This window comes from Schistocerca cancellata, chromosome 3, assembly GCF_023864275.1.
Source record: "Schistocerca cancellata isolate TAMUIC-IGC-003103 chromosome 3, iqSchCanc2.1, whole genome shotgun sequence".
Taxonomy (NCBI): Eukaryota; Metazoa; Arthropoda; class Insecta; order Orthoptera; family Acrididae; genus Schistocerca; species Schistocerca cancellata.
This window is the reverse complement of record NC_064628.1, coordinates 198,961,178-198,976,453: the sequence shown is the minus strand read 5'-3', so window position 1 is coordinate 198,976,453 and position 15,276 is coordinate 198,961,178. Positions and strand designations below refer to the sequence as shown.

Below are 15,276 nucleotides of genomic sequence, written 5' to 3'. Positions count from 1 at the left end.
GTATAAAATTTGGAAGGAGCTGGGATATATGCACCCACACCAGAGATTTAAGTACTCGCGATAGCGAAAGCTTGGAGTTCCATAGGTGCAGTTTTTTTATAGTTTTAGTACTTTTAGCCAGTTTCGTTCTTTTATTAGATGTTACAGAGATAGATCTTTCGCCAATTTTCTGTCTGGCGTTACTGCATATCGAAATCATTTCAGTGACAGTCCGAAACGTGGGGGCTGAAACGTTCCTGCCATTGCATAGAAAGAAAACAGTAAGAGTGGATATACCTGTATTACTCAGTTACTACAGATTCCGGTCCACTGTGGCCATCTTCAGATACTATTAGTCATTGTGCGGCATTTGGCGAAAAAATCGTTCTTTACATGCACTATCAAACATTCGTTTACTTTGACAAAGTATATAATCAACAAATTGTTCACCAAATGGAGACCCCGACTAATATTATCTGAAGACAGCCAGCTAGGCAGAAACCGGTTATGAAAGTGTCATAAAATCTAACTGTTTCAAAGATAAAAGAAAGTCAGTCTCGAGTTTCTTTCTGGAGAGCCCGCCCGGCTAGCCGTGCGGTCTAACACACTGCTTCCCGAGCGGTAAGGCGTGTCGGTCCCCGGCCAGCCTATGGATGGATTTTAAGGCGGTTTTCCATCTGCCTCGGCGAATGCGGGCTGGTTCCCCTTATTCCGCCTCAGTTACACCATGTCGGCGATTGCTGCGCAAACGCTGTCTCCACGTACGCGTACACAATAATTACCACGCAAACATTGGGGTTACACTCGTGTGGAATCAGACGTTCCCGGGAGATCTACTGCGGGCCAAACCGCACAACAACCCTGGATTCGGTGTGGGGCGGCGGTGGGGTGAGTGGACTGCTGTAGCCTGTTGTGGGGTTGTGAACCACTGAGGGCTAAGGCGGGGATGGAGCCTCGCCGTCGTTTCTAGGTCCCCAGTTCAGTACATACATACATACATACATACATACATACATACATTCGTTCGGCAGAAGGTCGTTTTTTCCGAAAAATAAATACATACATAGAGCAGAGCTAGCGTTCTAACAGTACAAATTTATTTAGCGAATCACGCTGCCTTCTCTCGCCCCGCCACCAGTTACGCCCAGACTAATACACTTGTTACGTCATCGTTACACCTTATATAGACGATTGAAACAGATGTCATGTGGTACATGGTCAAAATAGCTCTCGGCAGCACGATTGAAGCTTTCATACTCGTCAGAATTATGTCCCTCCAAGTCTCGTTTACACAGGGGCAAATGGAAGCGAACAATTGGCCATTGTACCTGTGGACAAGCGACTGTACTGGAGGGAATAGAAAAACAAGAGAGAACGAGCAAAGTTGTCCAACCCTACGAGTGCTACTTTATTGTTTTTTGCGTTAGTAGCTGGCAAGTAGGTTTCACTCGATCCGACACCAGTTAAAGCAGGGAAGCAGTACTGTGTTATTCAGATAAGAATATTTGAAACGGTAAGCGCACTGTTTCTGACGACGCAAGAAATGGCGTAGGAAAAGAATAACGTATGTGTTCGTATTTTTACGCAAGTGTGAAAAGCTTGGAGGCAGTACACTTACACTGAACTGCAGCTCCAGCTTTAGCCGGTTGATTTGTGGGTGGGGGCCCAGACGATGAGGTCATCGGTCCCGTCGGATTAGAAAGGAGGGGGGAGGAAGTCGGCAGTGCCCTTTCAAAGGAACCATCGCGGCATTTGCCTGAAGCGGTTTAGGGAAATCGCGGAAAACCTAAATCAGGATGGTCGTACGTGAGTTTGAACCGTCGTCCTACCGAATGCGAGTCCAGTGTGCTGGCTGGCTCTGAGCACTATGGGACTTAACATCTGAGGTCATCAGTCCCCTAAAACTTAGAACTACTTAAACCTAACTAACCTAAGGACATCACACACATCCATGCCCGAGGCAGGATTCGAACCTGCGACCGTAGCGGTCGCGCGGTTCCAGACTGAAGCGCCCAGAACCGCTCGGCCACACTGGCCGGCCTCCAGTGTGCTAACCACTACCCAACTCGCTCGGTCCAGCGCTCCTTAGCACTTTTCAAACCCACGCACTTATGCTGTTTGACAATCTTCGGTCGTTGCTTATCATCACTGAGAGGGAGACTTAAAAGCTGTCGTCCACAGCTCGTGGTCTCGCGGTCGCGTTCTCGCTTCCCGAGCACGGGGTCCCGGGTTCGATTCCCGGTGGGGTCAGGGATTTTCACCTGCCTCGAGATGACTGGGTGTTTGTGTTGTCCTCATCATTTCATCATCATTCATGAAAGTGGCGAGTTTGGACTGAGCACAGGTTGGGAATTTGCACGGGCGCTGATAACCGCGCAGTTGAGCGCCCCACAAACCAAAACATCACATCACATCATTAAAACCTGTCCACTAATTACCGACGAGCATCATAATCTGAAATCAAATGATCGTATAGCATTATTGGTCGGGAGACCCCATCTAGGACTGTTCGGCCGCCTAGTGCATGTCTTTTTATTTTGTGCCACTTCGGCGACTTGTGCTTCGATGATGATGAAATGGTGTTGAGGACAATACCACACCCAGTCCCTGGATAAAATCTCCGCCACGACCCCCATCGAATCACCACCCCCGTTTCCCCCAGTATCCAGGATATCAAGGACTATTTTCAACAGTTTTGGGCCAGATTGCCTCAGGAGAAGATACAACGGCTTTATAACAACATTCACTGACGAATCAGTGCATCCATGCGGGCCAGAGAGGCTTTAACGTCATGGCTTCTGCCATGTTCTTTGTAACTATGACTCCATTTTGTAGTCACTGAACTCGTGAAGTTCCGTTTGCTCCTCGACTGCTGAGTACTTCACGTTTTTGTCAGCTAGTATATTAAACAGCATAATGGGCACATATTTGCTTATTACTTTATTCATGGCTGCGGTTTTCAGCAACTATGGCATTATTTCTTCAGGATACCTTTTCAGTCAGGAGTTGCAAATTAGTTTTATTATCCTTTACCGATTTCGATAAATTAATTTGTCATCTTCAGAAGCCTAAAAAATTAGGGATATTATAAATCATTAGACCTTGACTGTATATTTATGTGAAGTATGAAAAGTACTTTACAGATACTTATTTTAACAAACAGTATCTTCTTTGTAGGAGAAAAATGCCGTGATAGGTTCAGAAAGTTACATATTGTATGTGATTATTTTAAACACTGTTCCACAATTTACAATAACTAAATCACATCTATGTATCGGTTGTGTTAGCAGCAAGGAACATGTATAAAAGCATGTATAAAAAATATAACGATGGCATATAAAAACATTATATATAACACATCTGAAAAAACATGACACGTAATGAAGGGACGGGCTAATTTTCACATTTTATAAGAGATGATATGCTACAAAAATAATGTCTGTTTTTTTAATGCAAGTTTATAATTCTACAAATCTTTTGAACTTAGGTGAGAATGATAATATATTTCAAATTCTTCTAAAAGGTTCATTTTGTAGTCCTTGCCAATTACCGAAAAATTTCCATGTTAAGCAAGGATGGGGGAGGAAGTGCGCATTTCTCTGTTGTGACGTGGTCTGCAAAAGCTGACTTATACGAATTCTCGCCATCTTTGCTGAGCAAGTGCTCACGAAATCGGGTCTTAAATGTCCTCCATGTCTGTAACTCGGACACATATTACACTATATTTTATATACTCCAGATTTGGCGAATTTGTCAGTTGGAGGTTTCTCATTATGTATGAAGAGCGACTTGGGGGCATAATTGATGGTAAAAGACGTAGTGAGATCATACTTTTTAAATTAATTGGCTATACGATATGAAACGTTACCTGTAAATGGAACTGTAGTGTATGTTTTGAGAGTAAGGCCATTTTATCAAGTGTAGGAGAAATTATGTCCTCGTTTGTTTTATTATTATGAAGTTTCTATACAGGGTTTGCTTCATATCCGTTACTGACCGCTATATACTTTAAGTCAGGGCTTCCCAAACTGTGGACCGCGGACCCCTTAGGGGTCCGCCGGCTCTTTCTAGGAGGTCCGCGGCCACCTTTCACCAAATCGCCTAAAATAATGAGTAAAATTATTGAATAAAAATGTGAAAATCAAATTCATCACTATTTTTTTTTTCGTGTGAAAAACATGTGTACTTTTACTTCAGGTCGTATCCCCAAGCAGCCTTCGCGGCTCCTAAGTGAGAACGTATACACAGTTTAGTGGCGGAGAATGCGGCTTCTCTGATAGACTGTTTCGCAACAATACGGGGGTCGTTTGTGCCCCGGCTCACTGCGCTAGATGCGCCGAGCGAGCTTTGTCGACCAATCACAGCGCTCGCTGGCACGTATGCTGCCCCAGGCATCATTAAATGTTAAATTTGCTTTGTCAGTGCACTACCTATTTCATAAGTCGATTTTTGAACAGTTTACTACTTATGGATCGGTGGCTGAAGTCAGGATCATTGAAGAAAGGTGCAGTTTCTCCATCGCCTTCACAACAAAGGAAGTTTCCAGTTGAAATGAACGATTAGGGAGGACGACCAAAGGAAGACTTTACATACATTTGAACATTTTTCTTCGGATTTCACGAAAAACCACACACGTACACACACACACACACACACACACACACACACAGACGACTGTTACGAAATATGCATGCTCCTTAGACAGCAGTAGCCAAATAGTGGAAGTGAACAGACCATAAGCGGCAGCTTGTCAACAGCGAACAGTTTGGACGTGACGTTGATTGCTCTTGGAGGAAGACAGCTCCATCGTGTGAAATTTCAATTACCAAGTAATTTTAATCAGGCTATAGTGTTTTGAACAAAGTGAGTAAATTCACTAGTAAGTGTCTGGATACAGTGGGAATTCAAATTGTATCGTTAATTTCAAGTTGTTTTCATTCATCTCTAAACCAAAGACTATTGATACTTCGGGGGGGGGGGGGGGGGGGAAATCATTGGGAACATGGCACTTGCATTAAGAAGCTTTCAGTTCCCATGGGTTTCGCTCTGAAATTTAAAGTTGTCACAACAGAGAAATACTCACTTCCTCCCCCATCCTTGCTTAACATGGAAGTCTTACATATAATTGACAAGGGCAGCAAAATGAACCTCTTAGAAGAATTTGAACTATACAAACATTCAAAAGATTTGTAGAGTTATCAATTTACGGTAAAAAACAGACACTATTTTGATTGCATATCATCTCGTATAAAAGGTAAAAATCAACCTATTTCTTCGTTATGTGTCATGTTTTTTCAAATATATTATATATAACTTCTTTAAATTTTTTTATATGTGCTTTTATACACGTTCCTCGCTGTTAACGCAACAGATACATAGATATGTTTCAGTTACTGTAAATTGTCGAGCAGTGTTTAAAACAATCACACATATATTTCTGCACATACCAGGGCATTATCCTTCTATAACGAAGGTACTGATCGTTTGCTAAACTAAGTAAGTGTCTGTAATATACTTTTTATACTTCACGTAAATGTACGGCCAAGGTCTAAAGATTTATAATATCCCTAAATTTGTAAGCTTCTGAACATGACAAATTAATTTATCGAAACCGGTAAAGCATAATAAAATTTGCTGATGACTGAAAATGTATCCCGAAAAAACATAGGGGTTACAATTAGAAGTAACTTAAATTGGTACCGACATATAGAAAATGTAGTGGAGAATACAGACCAAAGATTGCACTTGGTTGGCAGAACACGTGGACGACGTAACGTATCTATTAAAGAGGCAGCCTACACTGTTCGTTCTCTGTTAAAATACTGCTCCACAGTATGTGATCCTTACCAGATAGGATTGACGAGAGGATCGAAATACTTCAAAGAAGGAGAGATTTTTAAATCCAACAGGAAGGGACCAAAGTCAGGAACTCTTCAATCTTCTCTCGTAAGCATAATAAAAGCATATAAAAACTGACTAACTTTAATTTTCACCAAAAATTATGTTTTTATTATGTTAGCCTAAAAGTATATAAAAACTGAGAATACCTTAAGGTTCACCGAAATTATATTTTTCTTAGGTTAGCCTCAGTACATTGCTGGAAATTAAAATTGCAACACGTTAAAAGCAGCATGCAGCAAATTCATGTTTGGATATGCAAATCCACATTTCTGGATCAACTGCACAAAGCACGTAGCAGTAACGTCATCTATGTATTGTAAATGCGTTTGAATATTAGTTGTCGTGAAAAGATCGTATTATGCCTCGTATAAGAAACAGAAACGTCTAGCAGCACTCGTCGAACTTTGACGGTGGCAGGATCGTGGCCTACCGATCGACGATATTCCTGCTCACGTTGGAAGTATCCCATGACTGGCATGCAAACACGTACTCTGTCTATCTCTCCAAAGAGTCGTCAGGCGTATTTTCTTTGGTATTTCGGCAGATGTCAGTACTTTGTTCAAGTTTAGCTGGAGTCAGCCCAAACAAATCCTGCTCATCACGTATTCCATGCGACGCCCAGCGCCAATGGAAAGCGTAGGTTTTTTCCCCTGTCACGAACAAAATGGTTTTTAAATCGGACTTTACGTGCCCATTCGATAAAGGAACCCCAATTAGTCTAGTGCGTGATTAGGTTTATCAATAAATATTAACAGGATCACTAAAACATGAAGAATACCCTCCTGGCCCTCGCTCACTGCTACGCCCTACAGAAGCGCAGCTCAGCCACTGTTAGAGTGCCGATTATTCTTTGTATTCTACTGTTCCTGTTAATATTTATCCATAAAACGAATAACGCACCAGACTGATCTACGGTCGCTCTATCAAATGGGCACATAAAATTCCACTTTAAACATCAGTTTGTTTCTAATGGTGAACAAACCGACGCTTTTCATCGATGTCGGGCGTCGTATGAAAGACGTGATGAGCAGGATATGTTTGGGCTGACTGTAGCTATAGGTTGTAAAGACTAAATTGCAGATAGCTGCCGAAATACCAGAGAAAATGCGTCTGACAACCCATTGGAGAGAAACCCCGGTAGAATCGATGTTCAGGAGGGTTATTCTCAACGCCATGTAAGTTCTTAGCGGCCCCGTTCAACTATTATCTGAAAGGAAAGACATGTAGCTTGTTCAGCCTTGCGAGTTCGCACTGCCGTGGCACATACCTAGAGTCAAAAAATAGGCGCTCTCCAGCAGACGTGTCGACATCTGGGGAATTACGGGATATCAGCACGGTAACCATTGTCGCTTTCCTCGACGCAGCAGGAGAGAGAGGCGCGCCGGAAGAGGAGCGTCCAGCGACAACAATGGACAAACCAATCGTTCCATGTCGTCTTTCCATACGAGTCCCTGTTCTGTGCACAGCATCGCGAGAGATGTCTCCTTGTGTAGGAGGATCCTGAAAGCACGAACGTTACCAAATTGAATTCCACGTCGTCATAGGGGCTTATCATGTGACGTGATGTTGCTGGCTGCCATTGGGTACAGAATAATATCACTTTTGGTCCATAAATCTGGAAATTTGGACATTAGGTGCTACACTTCTGACCTGTTAAGGCCAATATGTGTTGCCAATGCCGTCCTAATCTACGTGATACAGACAGTGTACGACTGGTAGACTGGTCAGTACTATCTCCCGATTTCTCGCCAATGAAGAAATTTAGTCATAGTTTGTCGAGACTGGCCAACCGCTAGCCACTGGCAGGCGTGAGCCCTGGCACAGAATCAAAGCAGCATCAGCTGGCTTAGAGCCATTGTTGCTGACAGTGGCGACGAGTGGTGACTCGTACCACAACTAGTCATTTCGTCTCCTCCACTCGCAAATAGAGTGAGGGACAAACGACTGTCTAGAAGCTTCCGTGCAAGCCCAAGTTTCTCACATCTTATCTTCGTGGTCCCTAGCCGAAACGCAACGTACCTTGGCGGCAGAAGAATCGTTCTGCAGTCGGCCTCAAATGCCAGATCTCCAAATTTGCGAAATAGGCCGCACAGAAAGGGCATCGTCTTCCCTCCAGAGAGTCCGATTTCAGTTGACGAAGAGTCTCCGTAATACTTGCGTGCTGATCGATACTACCGGTAACAGAACGCACTAGCTTTCTATACGCCGTCTCCTTTTTGGATGGGCTACACTTCCGCAAAATTCTCCCAATAAAACAAAGTCGACCATTCGCCTTCCCTTATGCCAACCTGACCTGCTCATTCCATTTTATTTCTCTAGGCAACGTTGCGCCTAGATATTTAATCGAAGTGACTGTGTCAAGCTGCACCCTATTGCTGTTTACCAACGTTACAGGACTGTTTTCCACTCATCCGCATTAACTCACTTTTCTACATTTAAAGCTAGCTGTCATTCATCACATGAACTACAAATTTTATCTGAGTCATCTTATATATTCCTACAGTCACTCAAAGAAGACATCTTCCCATGCATCACAGCGTCATCAGCAGACAGCCGTAAATTACTTTTCACCCATTCTGCCAAATCATTTATAGGGAAACAGAATAAAAGCGGTCCAATCACATTTCCCTGGAGCACTCCTGTAGATATCTTTGAGTCTGATGGAGACTCGTCGTCGGGGACCATGTATTGGATTCTATTACTTAAAAAGTCTTCGAGCCACTCACAATTCTAGGAACCTAGACCGTATGCTGGCCGGCCGGTGTGACCGAGCGGTTCTGGGCGCTTCAGTCTAGAACCGCGCGACCGCTACGGTCGCAGGTTCGAATCTTGCCTCGGGCATGGATGTGTGTGATGTCGTTAGGTTTAAGTAGTTCTAAGTCTAGGGGACTGATGACCTCAGATGTTAAGTCCCATAGTGCTCAGAGCCATTTGAACCGTATGCTCGAACATTTTTCACATGATATCTTGCGAACCATGGATGAAGGGTATCAGACGGATGCCATATTCCTTGACTTCCGGAAAGCGTTGGACTCGGTGCCCCACTGCAAACTCCTAACTAAGGTACGAGGATATGGGATTGGTTCCCAAATATGTGAGTGGCTCGAAGACTTCTTAAGTAATAGAACCCAGTACGTTGTCCTCGATGGTGAGTGTTCATCGGAGGTGAGGGTATCATCTGGAGTGCCGCAGGGAAGTGTGGTAGGTCCGCTGTTGTTTTCTATCCACATAACTGATCTCTTGGATAGGGTGGATAGCAATGTGCGGCTGTTGGCTGATGATGCTGTGGTGTACGGGATGGTGTCGTTGTTGAGTGACTGTAGGAGGATTCAAGATGACTTGGACAGGATTTGTGATTGGTGTAAAGAATGACAGCTAACTCTAAATATAGATAAATGTAAATTAATGCAGATGAATAGGAAAAAGAATCCCGTAATGTTTGAATACTCCATTAGTAGTGTAGCGCTTGACACAGTCATGTCGATTAAATATTTGGGCGTAACACTGCAGAGCCATATGAAGTGGGACAAGCATGTAATGGCAGTTGTGGGGAAGGCGGATAGTCGTCTTCGGTTCATTGATAGAATTTTGGGAAGATGTGGTTCATCTGTAAAAGAGACCGCTTACAAAACACTAATACGACCTATTCTTGAGTACTGCTCGAGCGTTTGTGATACCTATCAGGTTGGATTGAGGGAGGACATAGAAGCAACTCAGAGGCGGGCTGCTAGATTTGTTACTGGTAGGTTTGATCATCACACGAGTGTCACGGAAATGCTTGAGGAACTCGGGTGGGAGTCTCTGGAGGAAAGGAGGCGTTCTTTTCGTGAATCGCTACTGGGGAAATTTAGAGAACCAGCATTTGAGGCTGACTGCAGTACAATTTTACTGCCGCCAACTTATATTTCGCGAAAAGACCACAAAGATAAGGTAAGAGAGATTAGGGCTCGTACAGAGGCATATAGGCAGTAAGTTTTCCCTCGTTCTGTTTGGGAATGGAACAGGGAGAGAACATGCTAGTTGTGGTACGAGGTACCCTCCGCCACGCACCGCATAGTGGATCGCGGAGTATGTATGTAGATGAAGATGTAGAATCTGCGGTGGGCACCGTGTCAAATCCTTTCCGGAATCTAAGTGTATGGAAGCCGCCTGTTGTCCTCCATCCATGGTCTGTAAGATATCATGTGAGAAAAGGACAAGTTGAGTTTCGAGCGAGCAAACCTACGTTGAGGATATTTCTCTCTAATTATGCGGATCAGTTCTTTTACCTTTCTTATGTCCAGGAGTCACGAATGGTTTTTTTTTTCTTTTTTTTACATTCGCTTGTGACTTCTTGCTTGGCTAGGGATTCGCGATAAATGCAGACTAAGTAAGTGGCCAATGCTGCAGAGTACTCACTGTAAAACCGAACTGAGGTTCCATCTGGAATGGCGACTCATTTGTTTTCAGCTCTTGTAGTGCTTCTGTACGTTACAGATGCCAATTTTATACGCCAGAATTTGCTGTTTTCCCTGGTATTGCAATTTTAATTAACCGAAGTGTACTCCCCACATTTACAGTCTATCCACTGTACTTCAAAGGTATACAATAATCTGTGATCTACACTCCTGGAAATTGAAATAAGAACACCGTGAATTCATTGTCCCAGGAAGGGGAAACTTTATTGACACATTCCTGGGGTCAGATACATCACATGATCACACTGACAGAACCACAGGCACATAGACACAGGCAACAGAGCATGCACAATGTCGGCACTAGTACAGTGTATATCCACCTTTCGCAGCAATGCAGGCTGCTATTCTCCCATGGAGACGATCGTAGAGATGCTGGATGTAGTCCTGTGGAACGGCTTGCCATGCCATTTCCACCTGGCGCCTCAGTTGGACCAGCGTTCGTGCTGGACGTGCAGACCGCGTGAGACGACGCTTCATCCAGTCCCAAACATGCTCAATGGGGGACAGATCCGGAGATCTTGCTGGCCAGGGTAGTTGACTTACACCTTCTAGAGCACGTTGGGTGGCACGGGATACATGCGGACGTGCATTGTCCTGTTGGAACAGCAAGTTCCCTTGCCGGTCTAGGAATGGTAGAACGATGGGTTCGATGACGGTTTGGATGTACCGTGCACTATTCAGTGTCCCCTCGACGATCACCAGTGGTGTACGGCCAGTGTAGGAGATCGCTCCCCAAACCATGATGCCGGGTGTTGGCCCTGTGTGCCTCGGTCGTATGCAGTCCTGATTGTGGCGCTCACCTGCACGGCGCCAAACACGCATACGACCATCATTGGCACCAAGGCAGAAGCGACTCTCATCGCTGAAGACGACACGTCTCCATTCGTCCCTCCATTCACGCCTGTCGCGACACCACTGGAGGCGGGCTGCACGATGTTGGGGCGTGAGCGGAAGACGGTCTAACGGTGTGCGGGACCGTAGCCCAGCTTCATGGAGACGGTTGCGAATGGTCCTCGCATATACCCCAGGAGCAACAGTGTCCCTAATTTTCTGGGAAGTGGCGGTGCGGTCCCCTACGGCACTGCGTAGGATCCTACGGTCTTGGCGTGCATCCGTGCGTCGCTGCGGTCCGGTCCCAGGTCGACGGGCACGTGCACCTTCCGCCGACCACTGGCGACAACATCGATGTACTGTGGAGACCTCACGCCCCACGTGTTGAGCAATTCGGCGGTACGTCCACCCGGCCTCCCGCATGCCCAGTATACGCCCTCGCTCAAAGTCCGTCAACTGCACATACGGTTCACGTCCACGCTGTCGCGGCATGCTACCAGTGTTATAGACTGCGATGGAGCTCCGTATGCCACGGCAAACTGGCTGACACTGACGGCGGCGGTGCACAAATGCTGCGCAGCTAGCGCCATTCGACGGCCAACACCGCGGTTCCTGGTGTGTCCGCTGTGCCGTGCGTGTGATCATTGCTTGTACAGCCCTCTCGCAGTGTCCGGAGCAAGTATGGTGGGTCTGACACACCGGTGTCAATGTGTTCTTTTTTCCATTTCCAGGAGTGTAGCTGTGTAATTTTACAAAGATTTGTGCAAGCTGCTTGCTGTGCTAGTGGAGCCGCCTAACGTCGCCCGTTTGTACTACCAGCAGCAAGCGGCGCCGGCGCCCAACCACCGCTTCTCGCTGTTCCGCACCTACTGGCTGGTGTGGGCTGTGCTCTTCCAGGCCGCCGTCCACGTCGATTCGCCACGGGGATTCACCGCACGGTACGTACTCATCTCCTTATTACTAAGCTCACTGGCCGCAATACTTGTAATCCCCTTAAAAGAGAGCCCAATGATCACTTCGGGTGTACCAGTCATGTGACTCTCCAAACGAGGTAAGTCATGGGAGTGAAGACGTGTCTGTAAGCCATTCGATTGTATGGAATCAGCGCGGTGACGGGGGTCGAAGTGGAGTCATGACAACAGCAGAAATGAGCTTTTGCGTTGAGTCGTGTCCATGACCACACGGTCAGCATTTACCAGAACTGCCTAGCGCAGGGGTATCCAACCTGCGGCCCGCTGGCAGTATGCGGCCCAAAACAAATATCGACGCTGTCCAAGAAGTGAGTCTCTATCACACGACCGGAAAAAAATTCAATAAAATTCAGTTTATGTAAAAGATAGGTTCAGTACGAAGCTCCCACCACAAGATGCTATTCTCTCACTAGTCCATTTTTTTTTTCCTCAGCAGTTATTGTTAGTAGTGTTAAGTATTTTAAGTGCGGCCCTAAAGAACTCGTCTTCTTCCATAGTGGCCAAGCTAGAAGCATTCCTGGTCTATCGAATCTACAAGGAATTACGTATCACTGACAACCATGAACATGTCATAAGAACATTAGTCGTACAAAGATCCTGACAGAGGCTGAAAACGAGTGTCACGCCTGGATAGTGACAATCGGTTTCAAATGAATTTTTAGGGGAGACAGCGGCACGCTTACGCGGATTTATTTCCGGAATTTATTTAATTCTTTTGTTTACATTTATCATGTTAAATTTTTTTAGTTTTATAACATGGTTATTGAAGTATAACTTTGTACATGTAATTATAACTCAACATTACATTAAGAGTGCCAAATAATTTTATACAGTCTCAAGTCGAGTGCGTAAATGTGCCCAGGATATGCGGCAAGTTTACGCACCTGTGTGGGCACTTTTACACACATCATACTTAGCAGTAAACAAAATTACGCGCTTAGTTACACCAATTGACATGGTAAAATACAAAAATTATACTGACATAAACAAACATTTTAGCGAACTACCACCTGTTAGTACAATATGGCCTACATCGAAGTCTGATGTTAATTAAAGACCAGTCATCAGTGTCCAAGTTACAATTTATGCACACAAAAATGTGTCCCTGTGACACAACTGTCGTGAGCCCATCTTCTACGTCGAAGACACTAGACCCATTTTTTATTTATTTTTGCCGGCCGGAGTGGCCGAGCGGTCCTGGGCGCTACAGCCTGGAACCGCGAGGCCGCTACGGTCGCAGGTTCGAATCCTGCCACGTAATTAGGTTTAAGTACACTCCTGGAAATTGAAATAAGAACACCGTGAATTCATTGTCCCAGGAAGGGGAAACTTTATTGACACATTCCTGGGGTCAGATACATCACATGATCACACTGACAGAACCACAGGCACATAGACACAGGCAACAGAGCATGCACAATGTCGGCACTAGTACAGTGTATATCCACCTTTCGCAGCAATGCAGGCTGCTATTCTCCCATGGAGACGATCGTAGAGATGCTGGATGTAGTCCTGTGGAACGGCTTGCCATGCCATTTCCACCTGGCGCCTCAGTTGGACCAGCGTTCGTGCTGGACGTGCAGACCGCGTGAGACGACGCTTCATCCAGTCCCAAACATGCTCAATGGGGGACAGATCCGGAGATCTTGCTGGCCAGGGTAGTTGACTTACACCTTCTAGAGCACGTTGGGTGGCACGGGATACATGCGGACGTGCATTGTCCTGTTGGAACAGCAAGTTCCCTTGCCGGTCTAGGAATGGTAGAACGATGGGTTCGATGACGGTTTGGATGTACCGTGCACTATTCAGTGTCCCCTCGACGATCACCAGTGGTGTACGGCCAGTGTAGGAGATCGCTCCCCACACCATGATGCCGGGTGTTGGCCCTGTGTGCCTCGGTCGTATGCAGTCCTGATTGTGGCGCTCACCTGCACGGCGCCAAACACGCATACGACCATCATTGGCACCAAGGCAGAAGCGACTCTCATCGCTGAAGACGACACGTCTCCATTCGTCCCTCCATTCACGCCTGTCGCGACACCACTGGAGGCGGGCTGCACGATGTTGGGGCGTGAGCGGAAGACGGTCTAACGGTGTGCGGGACCGTAGCCCAGCTTCATGGAGACGGTTGCGAATGGTCCTCGCCGATACCCCAGGAGCAACAGTGTCCCTAATTTGCTGGGAAGTGGCGGTGCGGTCCCCTACGGCACTGCGTAGGATCCTACGGTCTTGGCGTACATCCGTGCGTCGCTGCGGTCCGGTCCCAGGTCGACGGGCACGTGCACCTTCCGCCGACCACTGGCGACAACATCGATGTACTGTGGAGACCTCACGCCCCACGTGTTGAGCAATTCGGCGGTACGTCCACCCGGCCTCCCGCATGCCCACTATACGCCCTCGCTCAAAGTCCGTCAACTGCACATACGGTTCACGTCCACGCTGTCGCGGCATGCTACCAGTGTTAAAGACTGCGATGGAGCTCCGTATGCCACGGCAAACTGGCTGACACTGACGGCGGCGGTGCATAAATGCTGCGCAGCTAGCGCCATTCGACGGCCAACACCGCGGTTCCTGGTGTGTCCGCTGTGCCGTGCGTGTGATCAATGCTTGTACAGCCCTCTCGCAGTGTCCGGAGCAAGTATGGTGGGTCTGACACACCGGTGTCAATGTGTTCTTTTTTCCATTTCCAGGAGTGTAGTTCGAAGTTCTAGGGGACTGATGACCACAGCAGTCAAGTCCCATAGTGCTCAGAACCTTATTTCTTTTTGATTGGTTGTATCGTTTGAAGCAGTAAACGCAAACGCAATTTTCGTCCACTTCAGCAGACAGCTGCAGGTTATAAGAGGAAGGAAGAAGAATTGGATGGGACATTCTTTGACACGGGAACGCTTGTCCAGACGCTTTGAAAGGACTATTTTGTGAGAGAAGATCGAGAGGAAGGACGAGACACAACATGATGGACATAAAGGAAAGCGAAAATAACGCGCACCTGAAGAGGTCCGCAGAAGACAATAGAGTGTGGATAATTACGATGTGGCAATCTGCCTTTGGGTAGAACACTGACGATGACATCAGAAGTAGGCCTACCAACGTTTTTCCTTGTTCTTGCTTTTAGCAGTTTCTTGCCCACATAGAAT

At 46.2% G+C, this 15,276-nt stretch overlaps 1 protein-coding gene across 1 annotated transcript in view; it reads left to right on the top strand.

The window, feature by feature from the left end:
- The window catches only part of LOC126176222 (glutamate receptor ionotropic, NMDA 2B), a 922,500-nt gene that overhangs the window by 734,385 nt on the left and 172,839 nt on the right, over positions 1 to 15,276 (top strand). Inside the window, exon 8 of the mRNA XM_049923366.1 lies at positions 11,988 to 12,106. Within this exon, the coding sequence (XP_049779323.1) occupies positions 11,988 to 12,106 (119 nt within the window). The remainder of the gene's footprint in view (positions 1 to 11,987; positions 12,107 to 15,276) is intronic.